This window comes from Taurulus bubalis (assembly GCF_910589615.1).
Source record: "Taurulus bubalis genome assembly, chromosome: 2".
Taxonomy (NCBI): domain Eukaryota; kingdom Metazoa; phylum Chordata; class Actinopteri; order Perciformes; family Cottidae; genus Taurulus; species Taurulus bubalis.
The window spans coordinates 19,293,153-19,317,385 of record NC_136590.1 but is presented as its reverse complement, the minus strand read 5'-3'; the positions used below and the strand labels follow the sequence as shown (position 1 = coordinate 19,317,385).

At 43.8% G+C, this 24,233-nt stretch overlaps 1 protein-coding gene across 1 annotated transcript in view; it reads left to right on the top strand.

Moving 5' to 3' along the window:
- The window catches only part of ca10a (carbonic anhydrase Xa), a gene marked incomplete at both ends in the record, with an annotated part of 205,907 nt that overhangs the window by 27,418 nt on the left and 154,256 nt on the right, over positions 1-24,233 (top strand). Inside the window, one exon of the mRNA XM_079236270.1 lies at positions 806-880. Within this exon, the coding sequence (XP_079092396.1) occupies positions 806-880 (75 nt within the window). The remainder of the gene's footprint in view (positions 1-805; positions 881-24,233) is intronic.

Genomic DNA, 24,233 nt, shown 5'->3' with positions numbered 1-24,233 from the left:
CAGGGCCGAGCAGCGGGCCAGCCTCCCTTTAACGGTTTTAGAAAGTCCCACTCGCTGCTGCTCGGTCGCCCAGTGCGCTGATGCAAGCGCTCTGCATTCAGAAGGTGGAGTTTACTTCAAGTTCATTCACCATCAAATAAGGGAGGGAGAGGACTTTTATCGTTTTGAGAAACGAGTCGGAAAAACCGGGTGCAATCTTTTATTTTCTCGGGAGGCCGACTGCAAACCGGTGGCAGGGGACGTTCCCCGTGTCCAGGCCCGCCCCTCCTGAAATGGAACTGCTTGGTGCGGCTAAGAGAAGGAAGGAGGTGCTTAGTTTCGGGGCCCGGTGCCTCGACCCCCTAATCGTGGGGGGTTGGAAGGGGCAATATCCCAAAGCAATATCCCAAAGGCTCAGCCGCTTAATTCTCAATCACAAGTCGTTCCATGAACTGAGACCTTTTACTTCGTCACTTCAATTATACTGAACCACCTTTGCTCCGATCTGGGGCTTCCTTCCTCCTTCCTCACATAACGTGACAGCATGCGTTTATACAAATGCCGAGGGAGTCACCGCATCATAGGGAGAGCTTTTGCATATGTGTGTGGCGAGAGGTTGAGGCCTTGTGTGCTATGGGGACGGTCTCCAGAGAACCCTATTTGCAGAGGCCTCTTGCAGTGAAGGTTAGCGAGGGCGGTAAAAAAGAACAACCCCAGCCTCAGCAGCGCCTGCGATCCTTTTTTTTTTTTGCTTTTCTCGACTGAATTGTCTGATGGAAGTGATTGATGTCCCTGTTCTTGTGTTTCTTCTCCCTCGACCTCACAGCACAGCCGAATCAGCCGAAAATTCACGAAGGATGGTGGGCGTACAAGGAGGTGGTGCAGGGGAGCTTCGTTCCAGGTAAGCCTCGCAGCGGCATCAGCGCACACCCACGATCACACGGCTCGATCCCGAAAGTGCGAGCACATCAAATATTTAAGATATCACCTTGCCGTCGGCATCACTTTTCCTGATTGATTGACGGCAATTCGCTGTTCCTTCGACGCCTTTTCCCCATCTTGGCATGCATCAGGCTAATTATTTCCCCTGAGATGTTTTTTTTTCTACTTTCTGCTGAGCCAAGGCACTTCCGATAAAGCCCCTTGTGCAGGAGTGTGTCCACGTGAGGCGGCACCCATACCTATGAGGACTCTTTGACTCTTGAGGACTCTTTTACCAGGACTCGCCTCTGGAAGAAATCAAGGTTTTAGATGCCAATGTTCTTAACTAATGTTCTGCAACGTGTCTTTAATGGCATTCAATTGGAACCCTGCTGTCACCCATGAATACATACATATATAAAAAGTGGATGTAGTCATCATGACGTCACCTGTATGCTTTTTTCAACCAAGGAATAGAAGTTACCATTTACCATATAAAGCTCTGGTAGTGGCAGTGACCTGTCAATCACAGTAGCCCCGCCCTAAAACATACTCTTTTACATAATCTATTTGACTCTAAATGGAACATCATTTACTAAGTTAACATCATGCTGTGTTGAAGAAGACTCGAACCTATAGATGGAGACCATAAACTCATGTTTACAATGTTTACTGAGGGAATACACCAAGAGAGAAGTAGAGTCAATTTCTATAGACTTCTATACAATCAGAGGAGAAGTGGCCTTGTAGTTTCCATTTTTAAAATTTTTCCGGCCTTAATTATTATTATATTTTTCATTCATTCTTTCTGTGCGACCCGATACCAAGGGACCCACGGACCGGTACCGGGCGGAATGAGCATACTTATAAACGCACTGTTACAACTCTTTCATAGTGTCATATTGCTTTTTGGAGAACTACTTTCTACACCACTGCCCGCCACACAAGCCGTCACAACACCCGTCTTCCCACCGTAGCCCAGCGGAGCATTCCCCTCTTCCCACGGCAGGCTTTCAATAGATTGGACGTAAAGAAAAAAAAGGTAAAGAAAGGTTGTTGTTTTTTTTCACAAAATAATGTTGGAGCACAAGTCTTGGACACAGCGATTGCGAGATTCCCGCTTACGCACAGGAGCTTTCGCCATATGCACGTAATAATGGACTCTTGGAGCCGTGAAAAGTATCATCTCACCTTTCCTCATCTACACTTAAGCTGGTCCATCTTTAGAAACCCATCAGTGCTGTTTAAAAAAAAAAAATCCTTCAAAAGTCAATCAAAAGTTGTATGTATTCAATCGGCGGCCGAGGTGATACTCTGGAAATTGAAAAGGAAATAATGCTCGTGCCTCGCTGGGAAAAGGCACTAATATGACTGCGAGGCTCCACTCAGCTTCGGTACCAAATGCAATCGCGTTCTCGGGCCCCTGTCACTGCGGGGCCACCCCTTTATGGAATACTGCTTATTCTTCCTGAGCTCCCTCTCAATAGCCGTTAAATCCGGTCAGATATGACCCTTTAAGTGCCACAGTGTCACTTTCTTTTTCCCACATGTCGGGCTGAGCCGTTTGATTCCAGACCCGGGTCCCCTCGTTTTACCACTAATTAATGGCGGCGCGTGGGACACATGTGATTTACTTCATTTGCGCGCTCGTTTGTTTGTGTCTGCCGTGCACTTTTTTGATTCAGCTGAGCTTTAATTAACACAGGCGCAGTGCAACTTGCAACTTGAGCGCCTGCTGCGTCGCCAAAGTCTGTGCAAGCATATCGGGATGTCACGGGACCCGGAAATAGAAAAGGGGCAATTCGGCCGGCTAATAAGCTGTTTGCAGCGCTCCGGAGTTATTCAAGGAAATGTGTGGGAATGGTTTTGAAATCATCTTAGAGTCTTGGGTTCGATTGCAGATTGTTATTGATTGATGCGGGTCAGTCCGTATTTCATGACACAAGCAGGTTAGGACGTATTCACATAATACATATAATACAAAAATAAATATTAAACAAAAATTCGGAAGAAAGACAATTTGAATTGTGATCATACGTACAGGACTTCAACCTGCATTTCATGCGTGTTATTTTTAGACTGCACAGTACCTCAGCTCCGACTCTTCCAGGACGAGTGTCTGAATGAAGCCGCTTCCAGCGCTCCTTCAGTGGACCAGCAGCAGTTTGATTCAGCGACGGCAGGACGGTGGTGACGACGGCGGAGCTTCTCAACACTGATTGGCTTTCGGAACTCAGTGTCAGGTGAATTCTTCACCAGAAAAAGCGAAACAGCGAATAATCGCAACGCTTTTTCGCCTCTATCGCGCCGCCCTGCGAAAAATTTGCTTTTCCACAACCATTCGCGTCTGTGCATTGACTTAACATGTAATCTACTTGCACAAATATTTCGCAACTCTTTTGGTGTGAACACGGCATTAGTCTTTGTGGCATTTGTCCCGCCCTTGCTCTATTGTGTTTGGAGCATTTAACATTTTTCTTTAGTGACCAGAAGAAAAAAAACACCAAACGTGCAGCAGGAATAGACGCCAAGCGCCATTGCAAACATTCAAGAAGACGGGGGTGCGGCTTCGTTCCCTGCTCAGGTCGACGTCGCTCCACGACATCTTTTACATAAAATATATTGTTGTGTGCACCTTTAAGTTCTCGTGTTCAGGCTGTCGAGAGGTGCCGTGGAAATCCTGTCAAAATGTTCCTGCTGCTTCGATCGATACGAGCGCTACTTCACTCGCAGAAAAAAGTATTTTCTAAACCAAGCGGGACACTTGTTGCAAATTGTAACAAAAAAAATTGGATGAAGGGGATCATCAAAGGAAACCTTTTGATGCAGGCTGAATCTTTCTTTCTTTTTTCTTATTTAATACCGGGCAGGGAATTGAAGCCTTTCATCCCTGATTTGTATTACTAAATACGTGTTATAATGCCAGCTTTTGGAGTCGGTACAAAAACAAACATATTTCATTTGCCCTGTGGGATTTTGATCAACCTCTCAGCAACCTCTTTGGCAAAACAAAATCAGTGAAGTTGACACTTATTTTTTTTTCTTTATCGCCTCAATGAGATTGCCTCTCTACAGCGGCGGGCCCTCGTGTGACGGGATCAGCACGGGCGAGACAGAAGGAGGGCCTCAGGCTGTGCAGTGTGGAGGGGAAGTGGATCTGATTATATCGAGATGGGAAGGTACCAGGGCACTGTTGATGCTGTAAATATTTTATACTTTTTTTTTTTTTTTTTAATATACTCTAATAGAGAATGTGCACAATATAGCGACAGGGATCAGCGAACAAGTATTTTTTTTTTTTTTTTTTTTAGTGTGTGTTGTTCTGTTTGCAGTAGTACTGCATAAAGTGACAGGAAGGTAGAGCAAACAGACAACGTAAAGTGAGAAATGAGAAGAAATACAACTAATAAATAAAAAATAACAATAAATTAAACAATTGAAAATAAGGAAAAATAATGAATCATAAGACGCCCACCCATAAACCCACCCACACCCATGGCCTTTACGTTTGTTCACAGATTTTTGTAATACATGGATTTGGTTGCAATAAATCAGACAGATGGACAGAACCCAACACGCCTCAATCATTGGGTAACACTGACAGGTCTTGGAAATAGGAGATGAAAGGCTGCCACTTCCTCGTGAAATGGTCATTACAGCCTCTAAGTGTATATTTGATTTTTTCAAGACTCAGGAAAAACATTACATCCTTAAGCCAGGCAGACTGAGATGGTGGACCTGGAGACATCCAAGCAAGCAGTATTCTGCGACGAGCCAGAAGAGCAGTAAAAGCAATGATATAATTTTCTTTGGTACTATATAGGATAGGTATGGCAGGGATACCAAAGATTGCCAGAAGAGGGCACGGTTGTAGCTTGATCCCTAAAACTATAGATAAGATATTAAAAACATAGCACCAGAACTGTCCAAGTTTAGGACATGCCCAAAACATGTGTGGTAAATCTGCTTGAGGATAGTCACAACGGTTACATCCTGCATCATGGTCTGGGAACATTTTAGCTAGTCTGCTATTACTAAAGTGCATCCTATGGACCACCTTGAACTGAATAAGACCAAGTCTGGCACAGGACGTGGATGTGTTCACCCTCCTCAGTACACCCACCCACCAATTCTCTGTCTAGTTTGCATTCAACTCACTTTCCCATTTGGCTTTGATTGTAGAAAAGGTATGTATTGTTGTTATGATATGGTTGTGAACCTTAGAGATCAGCCCCTTCTGAGTTGGATGCGTGTCCAGTAGGCTTTCCCAAAGTGTTTTGCAAAGGAGGTCAGGGTATGACTGGAAGTGTTTCCTTACAAAGTGGCGGACCTGAAAATATCTGAAAAGATTTGAACGGTCCAAGTCATATCTCTTACAAAGAGAGTCAAAGCTAGAGAAGTGGTCATCTCATAAAGATCCCTGAAACACATCAGTCCTTTTTTTGCCCACTGTGAGAAAGTTTTATCCACTACAGACGGTGGGAATAGATGATTTTTACTAATCGGACCCATAGAGGAAGCGGTTTGGAATTTAAAGTGACGACGAAATTGAATCCAGATTCTAAGTGTAGCGAGGACAATCGGGTTGGAAGAGTGGCTGGACAGTTTTATCGGAAGAGATGAGTACACAAATGCAGGAAGAGACCAGTCAGTCTCCGGGGCATTAATCCAAAATGATATTTTTTGAATGTTAGTTGCCCAATAATAAAAAATGAAATTAGGAAGAGCCAGGCCACCTATGTCCCTCGGGCGTTGGAGAAAGATCTTGCTCACTCTTGGTGACTTTCCTGCCCAGATAAAGTTTAGAATAATTTTGTCAATAGATTGAAAAAAGGATTTTGGCAAGAATATTGGTAAACATCTAAACAAGTACAGAAATTTGGGGAATATATTCATTTTTATAGATTGCACCTTGCCAGGTAGTGACAGGGGCAGGTTGCGCCATCTAGCAAGGTCATTTTTCATATTTTCAACCAAGGGGTTAAAGTTAGCTGAATGAAGAGAGACAAGACTGCGGGTTTTGTTCACACCAAGGTACCTGAAACCTGAACTGGCTAAACGAAAAGGTACTAAAGATTGCTGAATCTTACAAGCCAAATTGTTTATCGGGTACTCACTCTTTTTTAAATTTAATTTGTATCCTGAAAAAGAACCAAATTCCATCAGAATCGATTCGATTGAAGGAGAAGACGCCACTGGGTCGTTCACATACAACAACAGGTCGTCGGCGTACAGTGATACACGATGTTCTATTCCTCCTCGTCGTACTCCCTGCAAAAGTGGAGATGATTTCAATGCAATGGATAGTGGTTATATCGCAGTTGCAAAAAGCAAGGGGGAAAGTGGGCATCCTTGGCGTGTGCCTCTCGTTAAAGAGAAATATGGGGAACGCAGTGAGTTGGTACTAACGTATGCTTGCGGAGATGAATATAAAAGTCTAACACAGGAGGTGAAAACATCACTGAAACCGAATTTCTCAAGGACCTTTAATAGATACTCCCACACAATCCGGTCAAAAGCCTTTTCAGCATCTAATGAGATAACTGCTTCTGGAACAAGTGAGGAGTGGGAAGTATACATTATATTAAGTAACCTGCGGATGTTGGAAAATGAGTGACGATCTTTTATAAAAACAGTCTGGTCTTCAGAAATAATTAAAGGGGTAATATTTTCAAGTCGGCGTGACAGTACCTTTGCAATGATTTTAGAGTCTACATTAAGAAGGGAGATGGGTCGATAGGATCCACAGTCAGACGGGTCCTTGTCCTTTTTTAGTAAAAGTGTGATGGTCGCTTGCGAGAGAGTTGGTGGGAGAGTACCCATAATCAGCGATTCCCGATACATTCCGAGAAGACTTGGAGAAAGCTTGTCTTTAAATTTTTTATAAAACTCTGCCGTAAAGCCATCAGGCCCCGGAGTCTTGCCACTCTGCATCGTTGTAATTGCTGCCTGGATTTCTTCCAATTCTATTGTCCGATCTAGTTCTGTGATTTTATCTGATTCAAGACATGGGAAGTCGAGGCCGTCTAAAAATGTTGTCATTGGTCCTTTACTTGAGGTAGATTCAGAGGTATACAATTTTGTGTAGTACGTCTGAAAAACTTTGTTAATTTCTTGCGGGCTAGTTTTCAAGTTTCCATGATTATGTTTAATTTCAGGAATCAGTCCTGAGGCTGCTTCCCGTTTTAGTTGATGAGCCAGCAACCGGCTGTTCTTGTCCCCATACTCGTATGACCGTCCACGGGAGTACAACAGTAGTTGTTCTGCTTTTTTGGTCGATAGTAGATTAAATTTTAATTGTAAATTTTCCCTTTTTTTGAGAAGTTCAGGTGATGGATTAGAAACATACTGCTTATCGAGGTTGTGAATGGATTCAGTCAAGTTTTGTAGTTGTTGCCTCCCCATTTTGTTTGAGTATGATGTTAAGGAAATTATTTCCCCTCGTAAAACTGCTTTAAGTGTTTCCCACAGAAGGGAGAAGGAGACTGTACTGGACGTGTTCATTTCGATGAAGGAATCTATGGATTTAGTGATTTTATTGCAAAAGTCTTTGTCAGAGAGCAATAGGGGGTTTAGCCTCCATAGTGGACGGTCTTTCTGATTCAGGGTGAAGGAGATGTCTAATTGTAGAGGAGCATGGTGCGAAATTATAAGGTAAGAATTCCACAGACTTAACGTAAGGAATGAGAGCTCTGTCCAAAAAAAAGTAATCAATTCGTGAGAAGGAGGAGTGAACATGTAAAAAGAAAGAAAAATCCTTCGAGCTTGGGTTTGAAAACCTCCATGGATCCACACAACCATTATCATTCATAAACATTGAAAAGGATTTGGACATTTTGGTGGGGGAAACTCTTTTAGAGGATGAGCGGTCCAGGCTAGGGTCCATTACACAATTTAGATCCCCTCCAAGCACCAGTTGATGTGTATTTAGGCTTGGAAGGGAGGCCAAAAGTCTGTTAGCAAAGTTGACGTCGTCCCAATTGGGGGCGTATACATTAACATCAACAGAACAGGTATATTGAATAGAGAGCCTGTGACTATCACGTTTCGGCCGCAAGAGTCCGAGACAACATTTGTTGGAGTGAATTGTATTTTTTTGCTGACTAGTATTGCAACCGCACGTGCCCTGGTATCAAAATCTGAGTGGAACTCATGGCTAAACCAAGCTTTATGTAGTCTGATCTGGTCAGATTTTTTTAAATGCGTTTCCTGGAGAAAAACTACATCAGCTTTTAAGTTTTTTCAGGTGTGTAAGCACCCTGGCACGTTTTACTGGTCCATTTACACCTTTTACACTTTATACTTGTGTCCTTTTTATGCTGCAGTCTTGTACGGTTTTCGTCTGTCACAATAAAACCTCACGGCGTTACACGACATGCTTGTTGCCTCGTGCTGCCTCATGATTCCACTCCCTCTGCGCATGTGCACGGCCGGCACTGCGCTGTAGCAGCCAAGACCTTTTCAAATACTAGCGCTTCGAGTCCAAAGTCTCGCCAAAACTTCACCCCAAAAATGTTTTGTGAGCATTTTGTTCTCTTCGGCAATACCCTTGGAGACAAATACTATGTGTTTTCTACAAACTGTCTCACAATAAAATAAAGCGTGTCTCCGGTTGAATGCTTTTATTTTGAAGTTTGCATTCGCAGTAATTTAATGCAGCTCTGATATGACTGCAGGACAGTGAACGGACCGTATGTCGGATCTCCAGCATGGGAACTCTGAAAAACTATTTTATAGAAAGGTATTCACAGAATGAAAATACATGGAATTGCAATTTATTATAATATTTTTTTTAGACTTTTTTTATAAAAATAAATGTAATTTCTCTTGACATCTGAATGCTGTTTCAAACTGCCAGGAATAAAAATCTGGCGAGGAAACACTGAATCATTTTTTTCTTCATCGTTTATATTGTTGGCATGGCCACATTTAGAGATAATGAGTCCAGAAAATACTGGCTTTAGTCCATTGTATTTGTTCATTTTCTGATATCAGACATGGCAGATGGCAAAACATTTTTAACTCAACTGCTCGCTCGTTCCAGAGCTTTTGACCCCGACCACCGTTTCTTCATTAGTTATCTCGGAACTGTCAAACTTTTTATTATTTGTTGCACTTTTTGGACCTTTTGTCCACGTTTTACACTCGAGTGAAGGCCCTCTGCTATTGAAACTGTGTGGTACAGTCAAAGCGCCCCGGAACAAATGAGTCGGTAGTCCTCGTGTTCAGATTGTTCCTGCCAAGTGGTTGAACTTTTGACATGCTGTGTTATCGGTGGTATTGTCACAGCCCTGCTATGCTCTCCTCACTGCCCTACGCAGTCGCACTCCCAACTCTTCAAATACCGACGCCCGGTCAGTGGCCCTCGCGTCAAGTGATAGCCTCGAGCGTCAATCTTGGACGTGTCGGTTTCCCTTCGTACATCGTGTCTTTTCAAAGAGAACATCCTGGAAAACATTATGGTTCGGGTCAAAAGGACTAAGTTTGTTCCGTGAAATAAGTACGCTTGTTACCTAGTTAAGTGTGTAAGTTCTGCTTTAAAAAAAGCAAGGTAAAACAAGTTGTTGATTTGTTTTCACACGTGAGGTGAACAGCGGTCTCCTGGGTGAAAGTCTACTTAAGACTTGAATGAATTCACATTGGACTTGGTTGAAAGCCTAGACTGCCTCATACAGACTATAAAGGTTGCCCCTGTGCATCGGTATCATACGGCACTGACCAACCGGGAGTTGGAACCAGTTGTTCACCCCGTGTGCCAACAGAATTTAGGGTTTCGGGTACATTTGTCCCTCTTGTGCGGTCGTAATCCGGCAGCAAGCCTCCCAGGTGGGTAGATGTGATGGGGCATCGCTGCAGTTGGACAGTGCTGTGGAGGAGGATGAGGGGGGAAAAGGGGGAGGATGGAGCGAGGAAGAGAAGGAAGAGAAGGAAGACGGGAGAGTGGTCAAAGCTTACAGACTTACATGTGATGAGAGTGAGAGTGCTCGTAGAGACAGACACGAGGATGCTTTTATGGAGCTAATGGTGTAACAGTGGAATTGCTCTGTCTTTTTCAAACACACAGCCATTATGGCCACAGCCCTCCATTTGATACGATTTGTCTAAGTGGTCCATATTATACAACGTGACTTTGTTGTTGTTGTTGATTCAGGACTGAAATGCTTAACTGCCAACTCATACTGTATGTGCGGAAATGTTCGCGATGAGTGACGTTTGTAATTCTGTTAGTTACTGTTACACATCCAATAGCTCGACTCATTTCAAGCACATTACATGATTCAAAGTGATTTGGAAGTGGGAGCCGTTTTCATGATGATTTGCTAATACAGGCTGTGTTTCTCATTTACAATGAGTTGTATCTAGGCACGCAGATTGGGGTTTTGGTTTATTGCTCCCCACGGAATCCTGTATCTGCCTCCATCCCCAACACAACGTTATTACTGTAATTGGATTAAAATAGAATAAGAAAATGTACATTCACTTCATATTGTGTTGAATTTACAACATTAAAGCAGAATATATACATATATACACTCTGGCTGCTCGGCTGTAGGGAGCAGAACAACAGGCTTTCACCCTGGACCGCCATTCATGTCCCGTGTGAAATCACGTTGAAGATGACTTATTTGTCATTTAAATTCCATACTTTAAGTATTCCACTTTGGCAGTTATTTTAAGCGAAACCATGATCTTCCACGAAACCTAACCGAGTAGTTGTAGTGCCTCAAGAACACAGGGGCTTTGCCAAGTGAACTGATCATTTGTGTTGCTGGACTTTTGCAGGACAACGCACGGAAAATTATAAAATAACTCGTCATAAGATATCATAAGACCGTTGGATGTGGATACGTCGGTATACTCCATCCATAGTGAAAAAACATCACATTCCATATTTGCTTCTGTCACAGTTCAGCTTAGACATGTCACCGTGTTGCAGTTTATTGATATTTTTTTCTTCTATTTTTTTGCATTTCAATATAAACTTCCACCTTCAACAATCCAGTCTGGTTTAGGCACAAAAAGTACTTGTTTAGGTTTCGGAAAAGATCGTGAAACGCGTTGTTAGGTTGTACTTAGTTAGGTTTCGGAAAAGATTGAGAAAGTACGGAAGTTGCGTGACAAATGAATCAATCCTGACTTCTCGTTCCACAAAACAGACTCCTGGGTAAAAGACCAATTTATCTTTTTTTTTTCTTCTCCTGATTTCTGACAGCAGCTGCTGATGGGAGTGCTTCTTTTGTATCTTTGTACTCATGCAGACACCAGTAATTCCCTCTGATACGTCCTAAAGCGCTTGGACGGGCTTCGGGGAGTAAGCGATCCGATATCACATTCCCATATTATTCATCAGCTCATTCATGCTGTACAGGATCATCAGTGTGACCATTAATCCCCACCGGATCGGTACTGCGCATGTGCACCTCTCCAGCGATGACAAAGAAGCGAGGTGGCTGACTCGTTAGCTACTTCGGGGGTTGATCTACGAGGGATGAAAGCTCACAAACCGGCACCACGCTCACAAATGGATGTTGTAACGAGCAATTCTCGACAGGTTTTCCCAATTAAGTAAGTTTGGCGATTCCTACTTGGAACTCGCCACGGTGCCTTTACTGAAAGAAGATTTCACATTAGCCATTCCTCTAATTTTAAATGAATAAAAACCCTGCTTGCACATGTGTTGAGCAATGTGTACAGCGCTCCAGTCAGGATCACGGTTGTGCTCTTCGCCATCAATAAAGCGCGGGGGACACCCCCGAACTTGAGTGCATCCGATCTAATCAGACCATATCACACGTCTCCACATCCGACACTTCCCTTTCTCCAACCCCCCCGTCGCAGCGTTTTAGTCACAGCTTCTCATCTCCAGAATTGAGTTTAATCCTGTGCTTTCCCCTCCTTGCTCTTTTGTTTGATCGACACTTTCGCTTGCACTTTTCATTTTAATTCAGCATCCCACTGAGACAAGAACCAAGCACCAATTAGAGAACTTTAGCCACCAGTTTTAAAGTCTAAAGTGCTGTGTAGCAAAAAATCCCCTTACATTTTTTTTTTTTTACTTCATTTTTGTATTTTTCATTGAATACTCCGCTAAGCCCCTCTCTGAATCAATGGAGGAGGCTAATTGGCAGGTACTTTGTATCGTCTGGCGGGTAGCTAGCTCTTCTTCAAGTGACAATCACTGATCGAAAACCAATTAAGGGGACAGACACCACCGGTCGGGGCGGGGGCTACGCACCATTTGCCCGCCAGCAGGTTTATGGGAATTAAATGGATATCCAATATTACACATGGCCAGCTTGAGTGCACCCGAGCCAGCCCCCTGCACTGGAGATGGAAATGAGACGGTGTGACATGGAGGGGATGGGGGTGGTGGGGTAATAATAATAATAATAATAATATATATGTTCCAAATGTTTTTATGGTGAAGCCTGATTGTTTTTTATATACATCGCTATATAAACAAGCATAATATCAACATACAATAGTAAAATAAATGAATAAAGTTACATTTTATTTAGATAACAAATTAATAAATGCATGATAACAAAAATGACAAAATGTCGTAACAACAATAACACTGACATGATGACAACTATGATAGGAAAGCAGGCAGATAGAAACAAGACAGGAAATGGCAGTTCAGAGGACACGAGGAAAGGAAAGCAGGAGAGAAGGAAAGGGAGTCTGAATGCAGGAAAGGAGAAGACGCATTTATTTTAAGCCTCCAAAAACCCAGTCGCTGGAATTGTCGTCCCCGGCCTCCTCCTGCATGTTCAGGGCCTCCGGTGTCGTGTCTCCCGTCTCAGAACAGAAGCTCCTCTCTTGAACCCGTGTCCCGGCGTCTCTGTGTTGTTGCTTTTCTGTCAGACCGAGTGCGCGTATGACGGAGCTCACATTCGCCATGTTCACACTCAAAGGAAGTCTGTGGCACAAAAAACCTGCTCACTGTCAGAGAGGCCTGGGGAGCTTTGGGGCTGCTCGGCAAGGAGACACACACCCAGCATGCACTTTGTTTTGGTGTCAAATAGCATTGTGTAGACAGTACACACTTGTGCAGAATCCATACATACTGTATAATACAATACAATATAAACATCAAATAACAGTAAATAAAGGTAAATAAAATAAAACAAATATGGAGAATTTAGATTAAAGTATATATATTTTAATGTATAATAACAATAATATAATATATTCATTAATCGTCATTTATTTCACACAAAGAGGAGCAAAGTCTTAAAAAAAAGGGCATGCATTTAAATAAGCACCGAGATAAATCCCCACAAATCTTTCTTTTCATTTGACTGCACAATTTTTAAAAACAATTTTTAAGTGATAAGAAGATTTGCAATCTTAAAATATGAGCATGATAATTTTTTTTCCATCCATCACATTTCAAAAAGTACCAACGGGTTCAAATTTTTACTTTTTTTATAAGCAATCCTAAAACAGGTGAAACCTTATGAATGATTTTGAAACAAGTTTCTTTTACTTTTGCTTTATTGTGTGCTTTATCCATAGTAGACTAGATAGGTTAACGTATAAATATGTTTTAATTCAACATTGGAGGACATAAAGATGTTTTGGATATTAATGTTTGGGGATACTGTTACGGCAGTATTTACATCTTTGCTAAGCCCCTGTCAATTTTGAATGTGATTTTTGGGAAGTCCTACACACACACACACACACACACACACACCGACTCCATCTGTCTGAACAAGACCAACTCATACACACTTGCACAGATACGCACTTGTGTACACACGCAGTGACAGCTGTGGGTATTAAGTGGCAGTGTGATGGATGTTGTTCAGACAGGATGGACCTGTATTTACCCTCCACTGACTTGACAGCAGAGAGAGGAGAGAAAACGGGCGAAAACAAGAGAAGAGGAAACGGGACAAATGGATGGATGAAGTAGGAGGAGAGGATGAAGGGGAAGACGATGAGTGGAGGGGAGAGAAAAGATGAGAGCAAAATGAGGAAGACATGAGGGACCAAATAGAAAAGAGGAGTTCTAAGCCAAGGATGTAAGTGAAGGGGGAGCAAGGAGGAAAGGAAGACAGTTTTAGAGGGGAGGCACCATCGCAACAAGAGAGAAGAAGAAATGACTGCAGAGCGGGAAGATGAAAGAAAGGAGATGAGCGGACGGGGGAGATGCTAGACGGGCAGGGAAGGGTATATGAGGAGAGAAGTCAGGTCCCGGTTAGACCAAGCAAGGAGATGAAAGCCGAGGCAGCTGAGTGGAGGGTTAAGGAAAGAGAGTGGGGGGATAAATAGAGTTTGAAGGTTGGAAGTAGGGGTGGGGGATGTTCTTAAAGGGCCACGCAATGAGAGAAATTGAAAAAAAAGAAATATTCCCCGTGGTTGACAGTAACCCTGCGCTGATTGGTGCAGACCCCTTTCATCAAGTCCTTTAAATCCTCTAATTCCACAGGTCGCTGTCGGTTTGTCAATCACCCGGCCACCGCAAGCACCGCCGGCCTCCAGCGCACACGTACACGGGGAGAACGTTCTTTTCAATTCAGTTTATTTTATATAGCACACATCACAAATACAAGTTTGCCTCGGAGGGCTTTACAATCTGTACACATGACATCCCTGTCCCGGGACCTCACATCGGATCAGGAAAAACTCAGGAAAAAAATGGCAGCTGGCAGGCCTGGCTCCAGGCCAGTTGCATCAGCAGGGCCATGGCAGCAGGCTGGACCGGTTCCAGTCAGCCATGAGGTCCTCCCCCCTGGTTCCAGGCAGCCACGAATCCATGGAAAAAGAAAGTAGAGTTAGTAATGTGCATTGAAGAGACAATCATTTATCCAGAAGGAGAGAAAGAAGAGGTGAAGAGGAGAGGAGGAGCGAAAAAGGAAGAGAAGGAGAGGAGGAGCTCAGTGTATCCTAAGATGTCCCCCAGCAGTCTAGGCCTATAGCAGCATATCTAGGGGCTGGACCAGGGCAAACCTGAGCCAGCCCTAACTATAAGCGCTATCAAAGAGGAAAGTCTTAAGTCTACTCTTAAATGAGGTGACCGTGCCTGCCCCCCGGACTGAAAGTGGAAGCTGATTCCACAGAAGAGGAGCCCGATAACTGAAAGCTCTAGCCCCCAACCTACTTTTTAACACTCTAGGAACCACAAGTAGCCCTGCATTCAGTGAGCGTAATGCTCTCGTGGGGTAATATGGCACTATAAGGTCCTTAAGATATGATGGTGCATCACCAGTTAAGGCTTTGTAGGTAAGCAGAAGGATTTTAAATATGATTCTTGATCTTACAGGAAGCCAGTGGAGAGCAGCTAGTACAAGAGTAATGTGATCTCCCTCGTTAGTACACAAGCTGCAGCATTCTGGATCAATTGGAGAGATCCAAGGGATTTACCGGAGCAGCCTGATAATACGGAGTTACAGTAATCCAGTTTTGAGGTAACAAATGCGTGGATCAATGTTTCTGCATCGCTTTGAGACAGGATGTGCTGGATCTTTGAAATGTTCCGTAGGTGAAAAAAAAGGCGGTCCTTGAGATCTGTTTCACATGGGAGCCAAAGGACAGGTCCTGGTCAAAAATAACTCCAAGATTCCTTACGGTGGTGGTAGATGCCAGAGCGATGCCATCCAGAGAAACCACATCATCAGATACTTGACTTCTGAGGTGTTCTGGTCCGAGTAAAATAACTTCAGTCCTGTCCAAGTTCAGCAGCAGGAAGTTGCAGGTCATCCAGGTTTTGATGTCTTTAAGACACGCTTGAAGTTTAGCGACCTGGTGGGTTTCATCTGGCTTGATCGACAGATATAGTTGAGTATCATTGGCATAACAGTGAAAGTTTATGGAGTGTTTTCTGATAATACTGCCTAAAGGAAGCATATATAAGGTGAATAAAATTGGTCCAAGCACAGAACCCTGTGGAACTCCATGGCGAACGGCAGTGGTAACCGAGGCCTCATCGTTTACAAATACAAACTGAGATCGATCTGATAAATACGACTTAAACCAGCTGAGTAATGTACCTTTTAATACCAATCAACTGGTCTAGTCTCTGTAATAAGATGTCATGGTCAATGGTGTCAAACACTCCCCTATTTGGTCCCCTATCTGATGCAACTAGAAGATCATTGGTACTTGTCACTAGTGCTGTCTCTGTGCTATGATGCTTTCTAAATCCTGACAGAAACTTCTCAAATAAACTATTGTTATGTAAAAAGTCACACAACTGATTTGTGACTACTTTCTCCAGTATCTTAGAGAGGAAGGGAAGGTTAGAGATAGGTCTGTAGTTAGCCAACACCTCTGGATCCAGAGTGGGCTTCTTAAGAAGAGGTTTAATTACAGCTACTTTAAAAGACTGTGGTACATCACCCGTCCATCCAGACACACAGCAGGGTCCACAGCCTCCCCATGGCCATCCCACCTGAGGATGAACCGCAGTAGTCGAGGGCAGGAGATCACCGATACTGCCTCTAATAGCCAGAATCTTACCATTGAAGAAGTTCATGAAGTCATTACTACTGAGTACTATTACTTGCTTTAATATACGGGTCTGAGTGTTATACCATGGAGCGAGCCTCCTTTGCTTAATGATCCTCTTTTTTAGAGGGGCTATCGAGTCCAGTGTCACTCTCAATGAGCCAGTAGCACCATCGACGAGCTGATCAATCTGGGAGGGAGTAAAGTTAGCACAGGAGTCCTCTGTTATATTGAGACATGGTAATGAATCAAATACAGAAGGAATCGCTTCCTTAAATCTAGCAACAGCACCGTCAGTCAGACATCTGGTGTAAAAACTCTTGCCTAACGCTGTACAATCCGGTAGTATAAACTCAAACATTATAAGGCAATGGTCTGATAAAAGAGGATTCTGAGGAAACACTACTAAATGCTCCACGTCAATGCCATATGTAAGAACAAGGTCGAGGGTGTGCATATTCCTCATGTCTCAGCCAGGTTTCAGTAAGACACAACACATCAATATGATTATCTGATATTAATTAATTTACTAATACAGCTTTAGAAGACAAAGATCTAATATTTAGGAGTCCACATTTAATTTTCCTATCATGTTGCACTTTTGCAATAATGGTGTTAACTTTTATGAGGTTATTTTCTATAACTCCTCTTTTGGTTACTTTTAATTTAATTAATATACGTGGTCGTGGGACAGACACAGTCTCTATAGAGTTAAAGGTGGGCAGCTGCCCTAAAGAAAATGCAGGGAATGCAGAGAAGGGTGTAAGACTACAACTCTGCTTCTGCTTCCTGGTCTGTCATGTACAAAGTCGACCAATAAACTTGGTCATATTTTCAGAAAGGAGATCCGCTCCATCCGAAGTGGGATGGATGCCGTCTCCCCTAATCCCGGAAACCCAGGTCTTCTGATTAGGTCTTCTCACTCTCTTTTTGATCTGCGCTGATAATTTGAGAAGTGGCCGGTCGAAAGTGGCCATCTGGGTTACTCTGTCCATTTTACTCCATTTGTATTTCAATCTGCCTTTTTTGCTGATTTTGCTCTTTTTCTTTCTCCCTCTCCACTCCGTCCCAAGCTGGCGGTTTACAGTAGCATTGTGAATAAATTACTAAACGTGATATACCTTAGTTGCATTGTTTTGTTACAAACTGACTGGCTGGATGGCTGTTTGTGGGACTGGGTAGCAGATGAGACCGCTTCAAATGTTCAAATTAGTTTTTAGTTTTTGCCGATTCCTTTCCTTTCTTCTCTTTCTCCGTCATTTCCTCAATGTTCTATTTTTTCTTTTCCCTCTTCGCTTTCAAATATCAGCCAAATAACAGCTTTCTTTTATTCAGCTAATTATGAGCTAGCAGACATTTTGCCGTTTGGCCAGAAGTTGGCAGTATGCATGGCTCGAAAACGTCAGTGAGTAGAAGAAGAAGTAGAGGTTGCGAACAGCAAACCAAAGTTCTAATTCTTCTTCAACTCTCAGCTAGAGTTGGCCCAGAAAGCGTATTCTAATGCAATACTTTGAAATGTGCATTTAAATATGTGAATGGAAACACTACTACGGGTTTCTGGTTGCAAAAATAAATCCAATTGTCTGGAAGTCTATGAGAAAAATATGGTCCTTCCGTTCACTGGCTGCAAAAAGCTAAGATGGCGACGGTCAAAACGTTGAACTCTCGGCTTCAAAAACAGTCCACAAACCAATGGGCGACGTCATGACGACGTCTGCCAATTATTTAGACAATCAAGTACATGGCAGAAACACACTCGACCTTTGGAACCCTGGCAAGATCACTGTGACACACGCTGGGCATGTGGAGCAGATTATGTAATCAGACGATTGTAATTCAGAAGGTGCGTATGAAATAATCTCTTCCAAACATTCACACCTTTTCCTATAATCTGTGACCCATGAGCATTTGCCAGTCCGACTGCGATTCAGCATCCAGTTCAGGTCGTAAGCAGCCGTGATATTAAAATCTCCTGAAGACAATATCATATTGAGGGGGGGGGGTGATCCGCTGATGGCCTGCTTTATATCTCATCACAGGCATCTATGCCTAATAGCATTTCCTTTTATTGATACCGACACTGTGTACGGAGGGGATTACAAATTGCGATATAAATCAAATAAATCTGTCGCTGTCTGATCCCGGACAACGGAGATTACAGAGGAAAAATACTCATCTGCCCGGTCCCCGTATTATTTTTCAGGGACGTATTGCGTTCAGCCTCTCAGAGTGGCATCTTGGGTAAATGATTGTACAGCGTGTGCAGAGCAGCTGTGTACCTGCAGTACAGTAAGTTGCTCCAGTCTTCCCTTCCATTTGCACTGCCTCAGTAAACAGTGTTTACTACCTGCATACGCCTCCCGGAGGGAAGCAAGGTGCACGCAAGTGCTGAGGACAGATTGCTCACAGATGCCACGAGGCGATTTACGATTCACCTACGATCCTCCATGCATCCGTTTTTTCTTCTTCTTTGTAATGCGGAAAACAAACCAATAAAATACAGGTCACGTTTTTTTTCTTTTTTGACTTGATATCGTTTTGTCGACTATTTTTACAACAATAACCCCCCGCAGCCGGAGGCAGGTGAATCAAAAGATCACTATGGAGTGACTCGCTGTTGATGAAAAGTTCTGCTTCTGGCAGAGGCGTGTCAGAGGAATAGCAAAAGCCGAGAAGCTGCATCGCGCTGCCTGCCCGGTTCGGAGAGATGTAAAGATTAGGCTGCGTCCTCGGGGCTGTGTGCGTTCCCCGTTTTCCGCTGACTGAGGCAGAACCGCGGCATAGTGAGTGTGAGGAGGCTGGCGGAGGTAAAAAGGGTGTCTGATGACATTTCGCAGAGTGCTCCGCAGACACTGACGGCTTCAAATGCAGACGGATCAATGGCGGTCAGAAACGCACAGGAAGCTCCAGGAAATAACTGCTTTACTGTCTGAGTGAGTACGAGAGCAGGTGGAATTTACCGGCAACCCGATGAGCGGAGCTGTTATGATTAGCGGGTCACAAAGACAAGAACAGGCTCAGGTTACAGTTCTGCTAGTGATCTGGTGGACCTGTGGGCTGGCAGTGAGTCCACTGACACCCACTTAAAAAAAAAAAAAAAAACGTTGAAAACATTCCCATGATATGTGGCCAACTCATGAATATGTATTGAGCTAAAAAAAAAATCTTCATCGTGGTTTTCTTCCTGCCAATTTCACCTTGGCGCTTTCCACCGTTTCCTTCCCTCAGCAGGATGATTGTATCATGCATAAAACATGGTCATAAAAGAAGTATTGACATAATTAAAGATATATCTTCCCTTTTAAAACATCCATGCGTGATTGATACTCGGCCCATTTGCTTTACTAATCATCATTTCCAAATGTTCCTGCAAACCATCGAGGGCTGCAGGAATGAGTCCTAAAACCTTGAAAAGAATTAGCATGTCCATCAGCGGTCGGGCTCATCAACAGAGCCTGGGTCCCCCACTGACTAACTCTGACTCTGTCACCCCCAGACAATTTCCTACCGTTCACTCCCCTGCACATCCCTCCACACCTCATTTTGATACACTTGCCACTTTACTTTACACTTGTCATTTTCACATAATCACTTCATTCCGTGAACTTCATTTTAATTTAATTTTAACTTTAATTTTATATTCCGTAGTTCTAATTGTAAATACTCAGTAGACCCCATTGTAAATATTCATGCTCCCTTTTATTGCACTGTTTTATTTTTATCGTTAAATGTTTATTGTTAAATGTTAAATGTTATGCACGTTCCGCCAGGACAAATTCCTTTTATGTGTAAACATACTTGGCAATTAAATGGTTTTTGATTCTGATGTTGGTCCATCCGGTGGCCTTGTGTCTCAGTCTTGCCTTGGTCAGATGTCTGCAATAAGGTCTGTGGTTATCACGAGCCGAATAGATTTAAAAGGTTTTAACAGTAGCTTGTTTTGAATTCAAACTTCAAAAGTGCTAAAAGTGGTGCAATAATCCAAAATCCAATGTAAAAATCCTATTGTGCTTTCAGTCAAGGGAACCAGGGCGAGCCTAACTTCTGGACTGGCCTACGAAAAGCGGTCCTCCCTGCAGCACTCTATTGCTTTCATAATTATATTTACCACTTTCTTTTCGCTGTTTGCCGGCTTTCTCTCAGACCCACAAAACCGCCCTTTCTCATTCTAACACATCATTTAACTGAGCCAACAGCCAAGTAAATGAGATGTGCTCTTCACCCACATTCAGAGGTCAGATTCTCCCAATTTTGAGTTCCCCCCCACTCCGACCCACTTGCATCTGGGTCCGGCGCGCTTGCCTATACCCGTCATTAAGGCGCCGATAACCCCATTTAAATACATGAGCTGCCGGGGATGGAGTCTCCATTAAGTTGGGTAATATAGCGCGACGCTGTTTAAACAAAGCTCCTCAGCGTGACTCTGCCGCAGTTCTACCCCAGTGCGTCAGAAGCCCCTCCCCCTGCCGATAACCAAATTTGCCCCACAGATCTGAGCAAGGACAAAAAGATGAATTAGCCACATGGAACTCACAGAGAGGGAAGTGAAATACGCAGATAACTATTAATTTGCCCTCATCTTTGGCTTTCCTTTTTTATCACTTGATAAATCAGTGATTTTCTTCTTTTCTTTTTTCCTTCCATACATGGAATGACATTGTGCTCAATCTCCTTGGGATGGCAGTAAAGATGGTGATGAAAGTGAGGTGTGTGAAGAGGTGTGTACAGTTTACCGCTGATGAAGTGTGGCAGCCTTTTACTCAATCTGCACTTCGGAATAACCTTCCCCCCTGTCTGATTGAGAAATTACATTAACTGAACGAGATGCAGAAATCAATTCAACTTCGGGAATCATTTTCAATTCGGGAGTGTTTACTGGGGGTTCGTCCACGCCCCATTCCGCCGGATCGCTCCCCGCTGAAGGATATTTCACGAGGTTGATTTCAGTGTTTTCTCTCAAAAGGTCATAAAAACAGACCGCAATCTGCGATTTGTAACCAAAAAACTTGTTGACTCGCCAGTTCTGCAAAGTAACACATTTATAAGGCGTCGACTTGAACAGAATTAATGGTGTTTTTCATGCATGGCAAGACGGATTACTCTTTTTAGCTTCACCGCAGCCTTCACTGCAAAGTTTCCGCACCATCTTTCATATGCTTTCCTCGCTATTAAACTTCTAAAGTCAGCAAGCCGTCTGCATAGCAATGAGCGGGCGAATCAATGGCGATGTGAGGCAGCTGGAATTATGATATTATCTACAAGCGGGCAATTGTACCGATCCGAACCGATCAATCACGGAGCGGCTTCCACGGGAAATGACTCGATTACTGCACCTGTCAAACTCAGTGTGGTCAGACAGAGGAACCAGTCGCGCTCCAACGCGTCCGACGCCAGGTTGGATTATGAAAGATTGTGCTCAGGCGGCAGCTTCGGTTTTCAATCAGGAAGGGATAATGACAGAAAATAATCCAGCAAAAAAGAAAAGTCATAATACTATATGATGGAGATGTTTCAAACCTTCCAATATTAAATGGTTTATTCACACATTCACCTATTGTTGTGTCTCTTAAAGGGACAGCGTGTAGGATTTGGGGGCGTCCGGCGGTGAGGTTGCAACCAACTGAACACCCTCTTCGTGACGATGCCGTCCGCTGGCTCACAGAGGCCACCCCACCCCAATAACCATATGTTAGGAGGCTGCCAAAGTTTTACCAACGTGTCGAGTGAACCACGGTGGCATTCGGCTCATGTAAAAAAATAATTGAAAAGGCTCTCACCCGTTTTAACATCTCCGGAAACATTTTAACACGAGTTTAGGATTTCAATTGCTAGTTTCAAGTCTTCTTCCATGGTGGTGGACTGCTAAGAGTAACGGAGAAGTTGTCATTGCTTTAAGCACCCAAAGAAAAAAAATCCATTCACTTCAGCGCGGACGAATAAAAAGCTATAAAAGCGTCGCCCAGATGCCTTTCCCTGAATGCGTTTCATTTACCACCCTGTCACTGCATTCGGAAATCTAATTTTAGTTCCGAAACAACTCAAACTATGAAAAAACAAAAAGAAAATTCCTCTAACAAGACAACATGTCCCCTGTTGTTGCCTCCGCTCCCCAGTTTCTCGTCTCAGTTATTTTAAACAAGTGACAGCCTCATAAATCAAAAACATAATCCGGCTCGTTTTTTTGAGTAAAAAAAAAAAAAAAGATTTCCAATTTAATATAAGAGTGAATAAAGGCAGTAAGAGTGTGAAAGATGGCGAGGCGATGATCTCGGTACCAGTCAAGATATTTCCCGTGGGTTTGTACATCTGCAGCATCTCATTATTTCATTCCATTCTCAGATTCTCGCAGCCCACCCACCATCTCGGGGCTTTTTAACCGCCTTGCGTGCCCACAGGGTGCTGCTCCTCGGCGAAAAGTTAACCGGGTTAATATCCGTTCCATTATCCCCCTCGCTTCATATGACCTCCCGAACCCCTTCCCTTTCGAGTGTTAAGGGGTCGCATGTCCACACACCCAGGCAGGGATTTACACCCCGTTGTGTCGGCATGATGTAAATCCAGCTGGCATTTTCATGGGCTGCGGCGAAGCGCCAATGAGCTGCCCCGCTGATGGGATGGGGGCAGACAAATGGATGTCTTGCAAACAAATCACAGGGACCCGATGCGATCCATCTGTGAGTGTGTGGGGGGACGAGGGGGGACCAAAGGATTGATGACCAAAGGATTGATGATTAGAACTAAAGCAAATTGATAGGCGAGAGCTCATCCTCTTGTACGCTCCATCGGCCCTGGTACACAACACTTTTTGAAAGCCATCTTCCAATCAAAAAGTCCGTCCCAAGTGTCAGAAAACTGAAGGAAACTTCAATTCGCCATCACAGACATGTTTCTATCCACGCAAAGCATCCATCCATTTCCTTTCCTCTGTAGTCACAACCACAGATTTCTAAAGCTAGTTGGAATTGGTTTGCTAAGAAGATCTTCTTCTTTCATTGGTACAACTAAATGCATTCAAATGACGAGGACGGCCCCACCTGTGTCCACGCCACGGGCAGGACCGCGGCTTCCACTTCACATCCAGCCGACCCCTTCTACATTCACCTCGGCCTCAGGGACGGTTTGAGTTCTGCCCTTTGGCGCAACGACCTGGCGTTGTCATCCCACGATCCATTCCTCACGTCACCAAGACAGCAAAGCGTCCACTTAGTCACACGGTTAATACTATCTGCAGCAGTGGCGGGGGAAATGACATGAAAGCGTAGCCTGTTTCCTGTCGGCTGTACGGAGCATTAAGAGATTACGGGTGCAGTTATTAAAGACGTGTGTTTGTAGTTCCTGGTGTCCCGTCATAAATACATATGATTCACATAATCTCCCCCCCACCCCCTGCTCCGCTCACCAACATCTGGCGGCTGATGAGTCGTGCGTGTCGTGTCGAGGCTCCAAGAATATGAAGAATGTCCACGATTAATTCAGGGAGCCTTTAGAGGGCATCTCCTGTCAAACACACAGCTCCTGAATCTTCACATGTCCTGTTCTGCTCATCCCGCTTGGGGGGGGGGGATGTAATTAACACTGCGGCCCGTGTGGATGTAAATGTATCCCACATACGTCTGCACAATTTCACATATGCGTTTCTCGCGAGGACATATGGCGGAGGAGGGCAAGACATGACGTAGTGGTGTAGTCTGTCGGCCCCACCCGTCCCGTCGCCACATTCAGCGGAAGCCTCCCGATGTCAGAATCCTGCGCTGCACTGTTTGTTCATTATGCCGTTGTTTACCTTCGTTTCCCCGTTGTTGAGCGCACTTCCAGCACGTAACAGTCTTGTTTGTCTTGCTACATCATCTCCCGAGTGCAATTCCTTTCTTTTT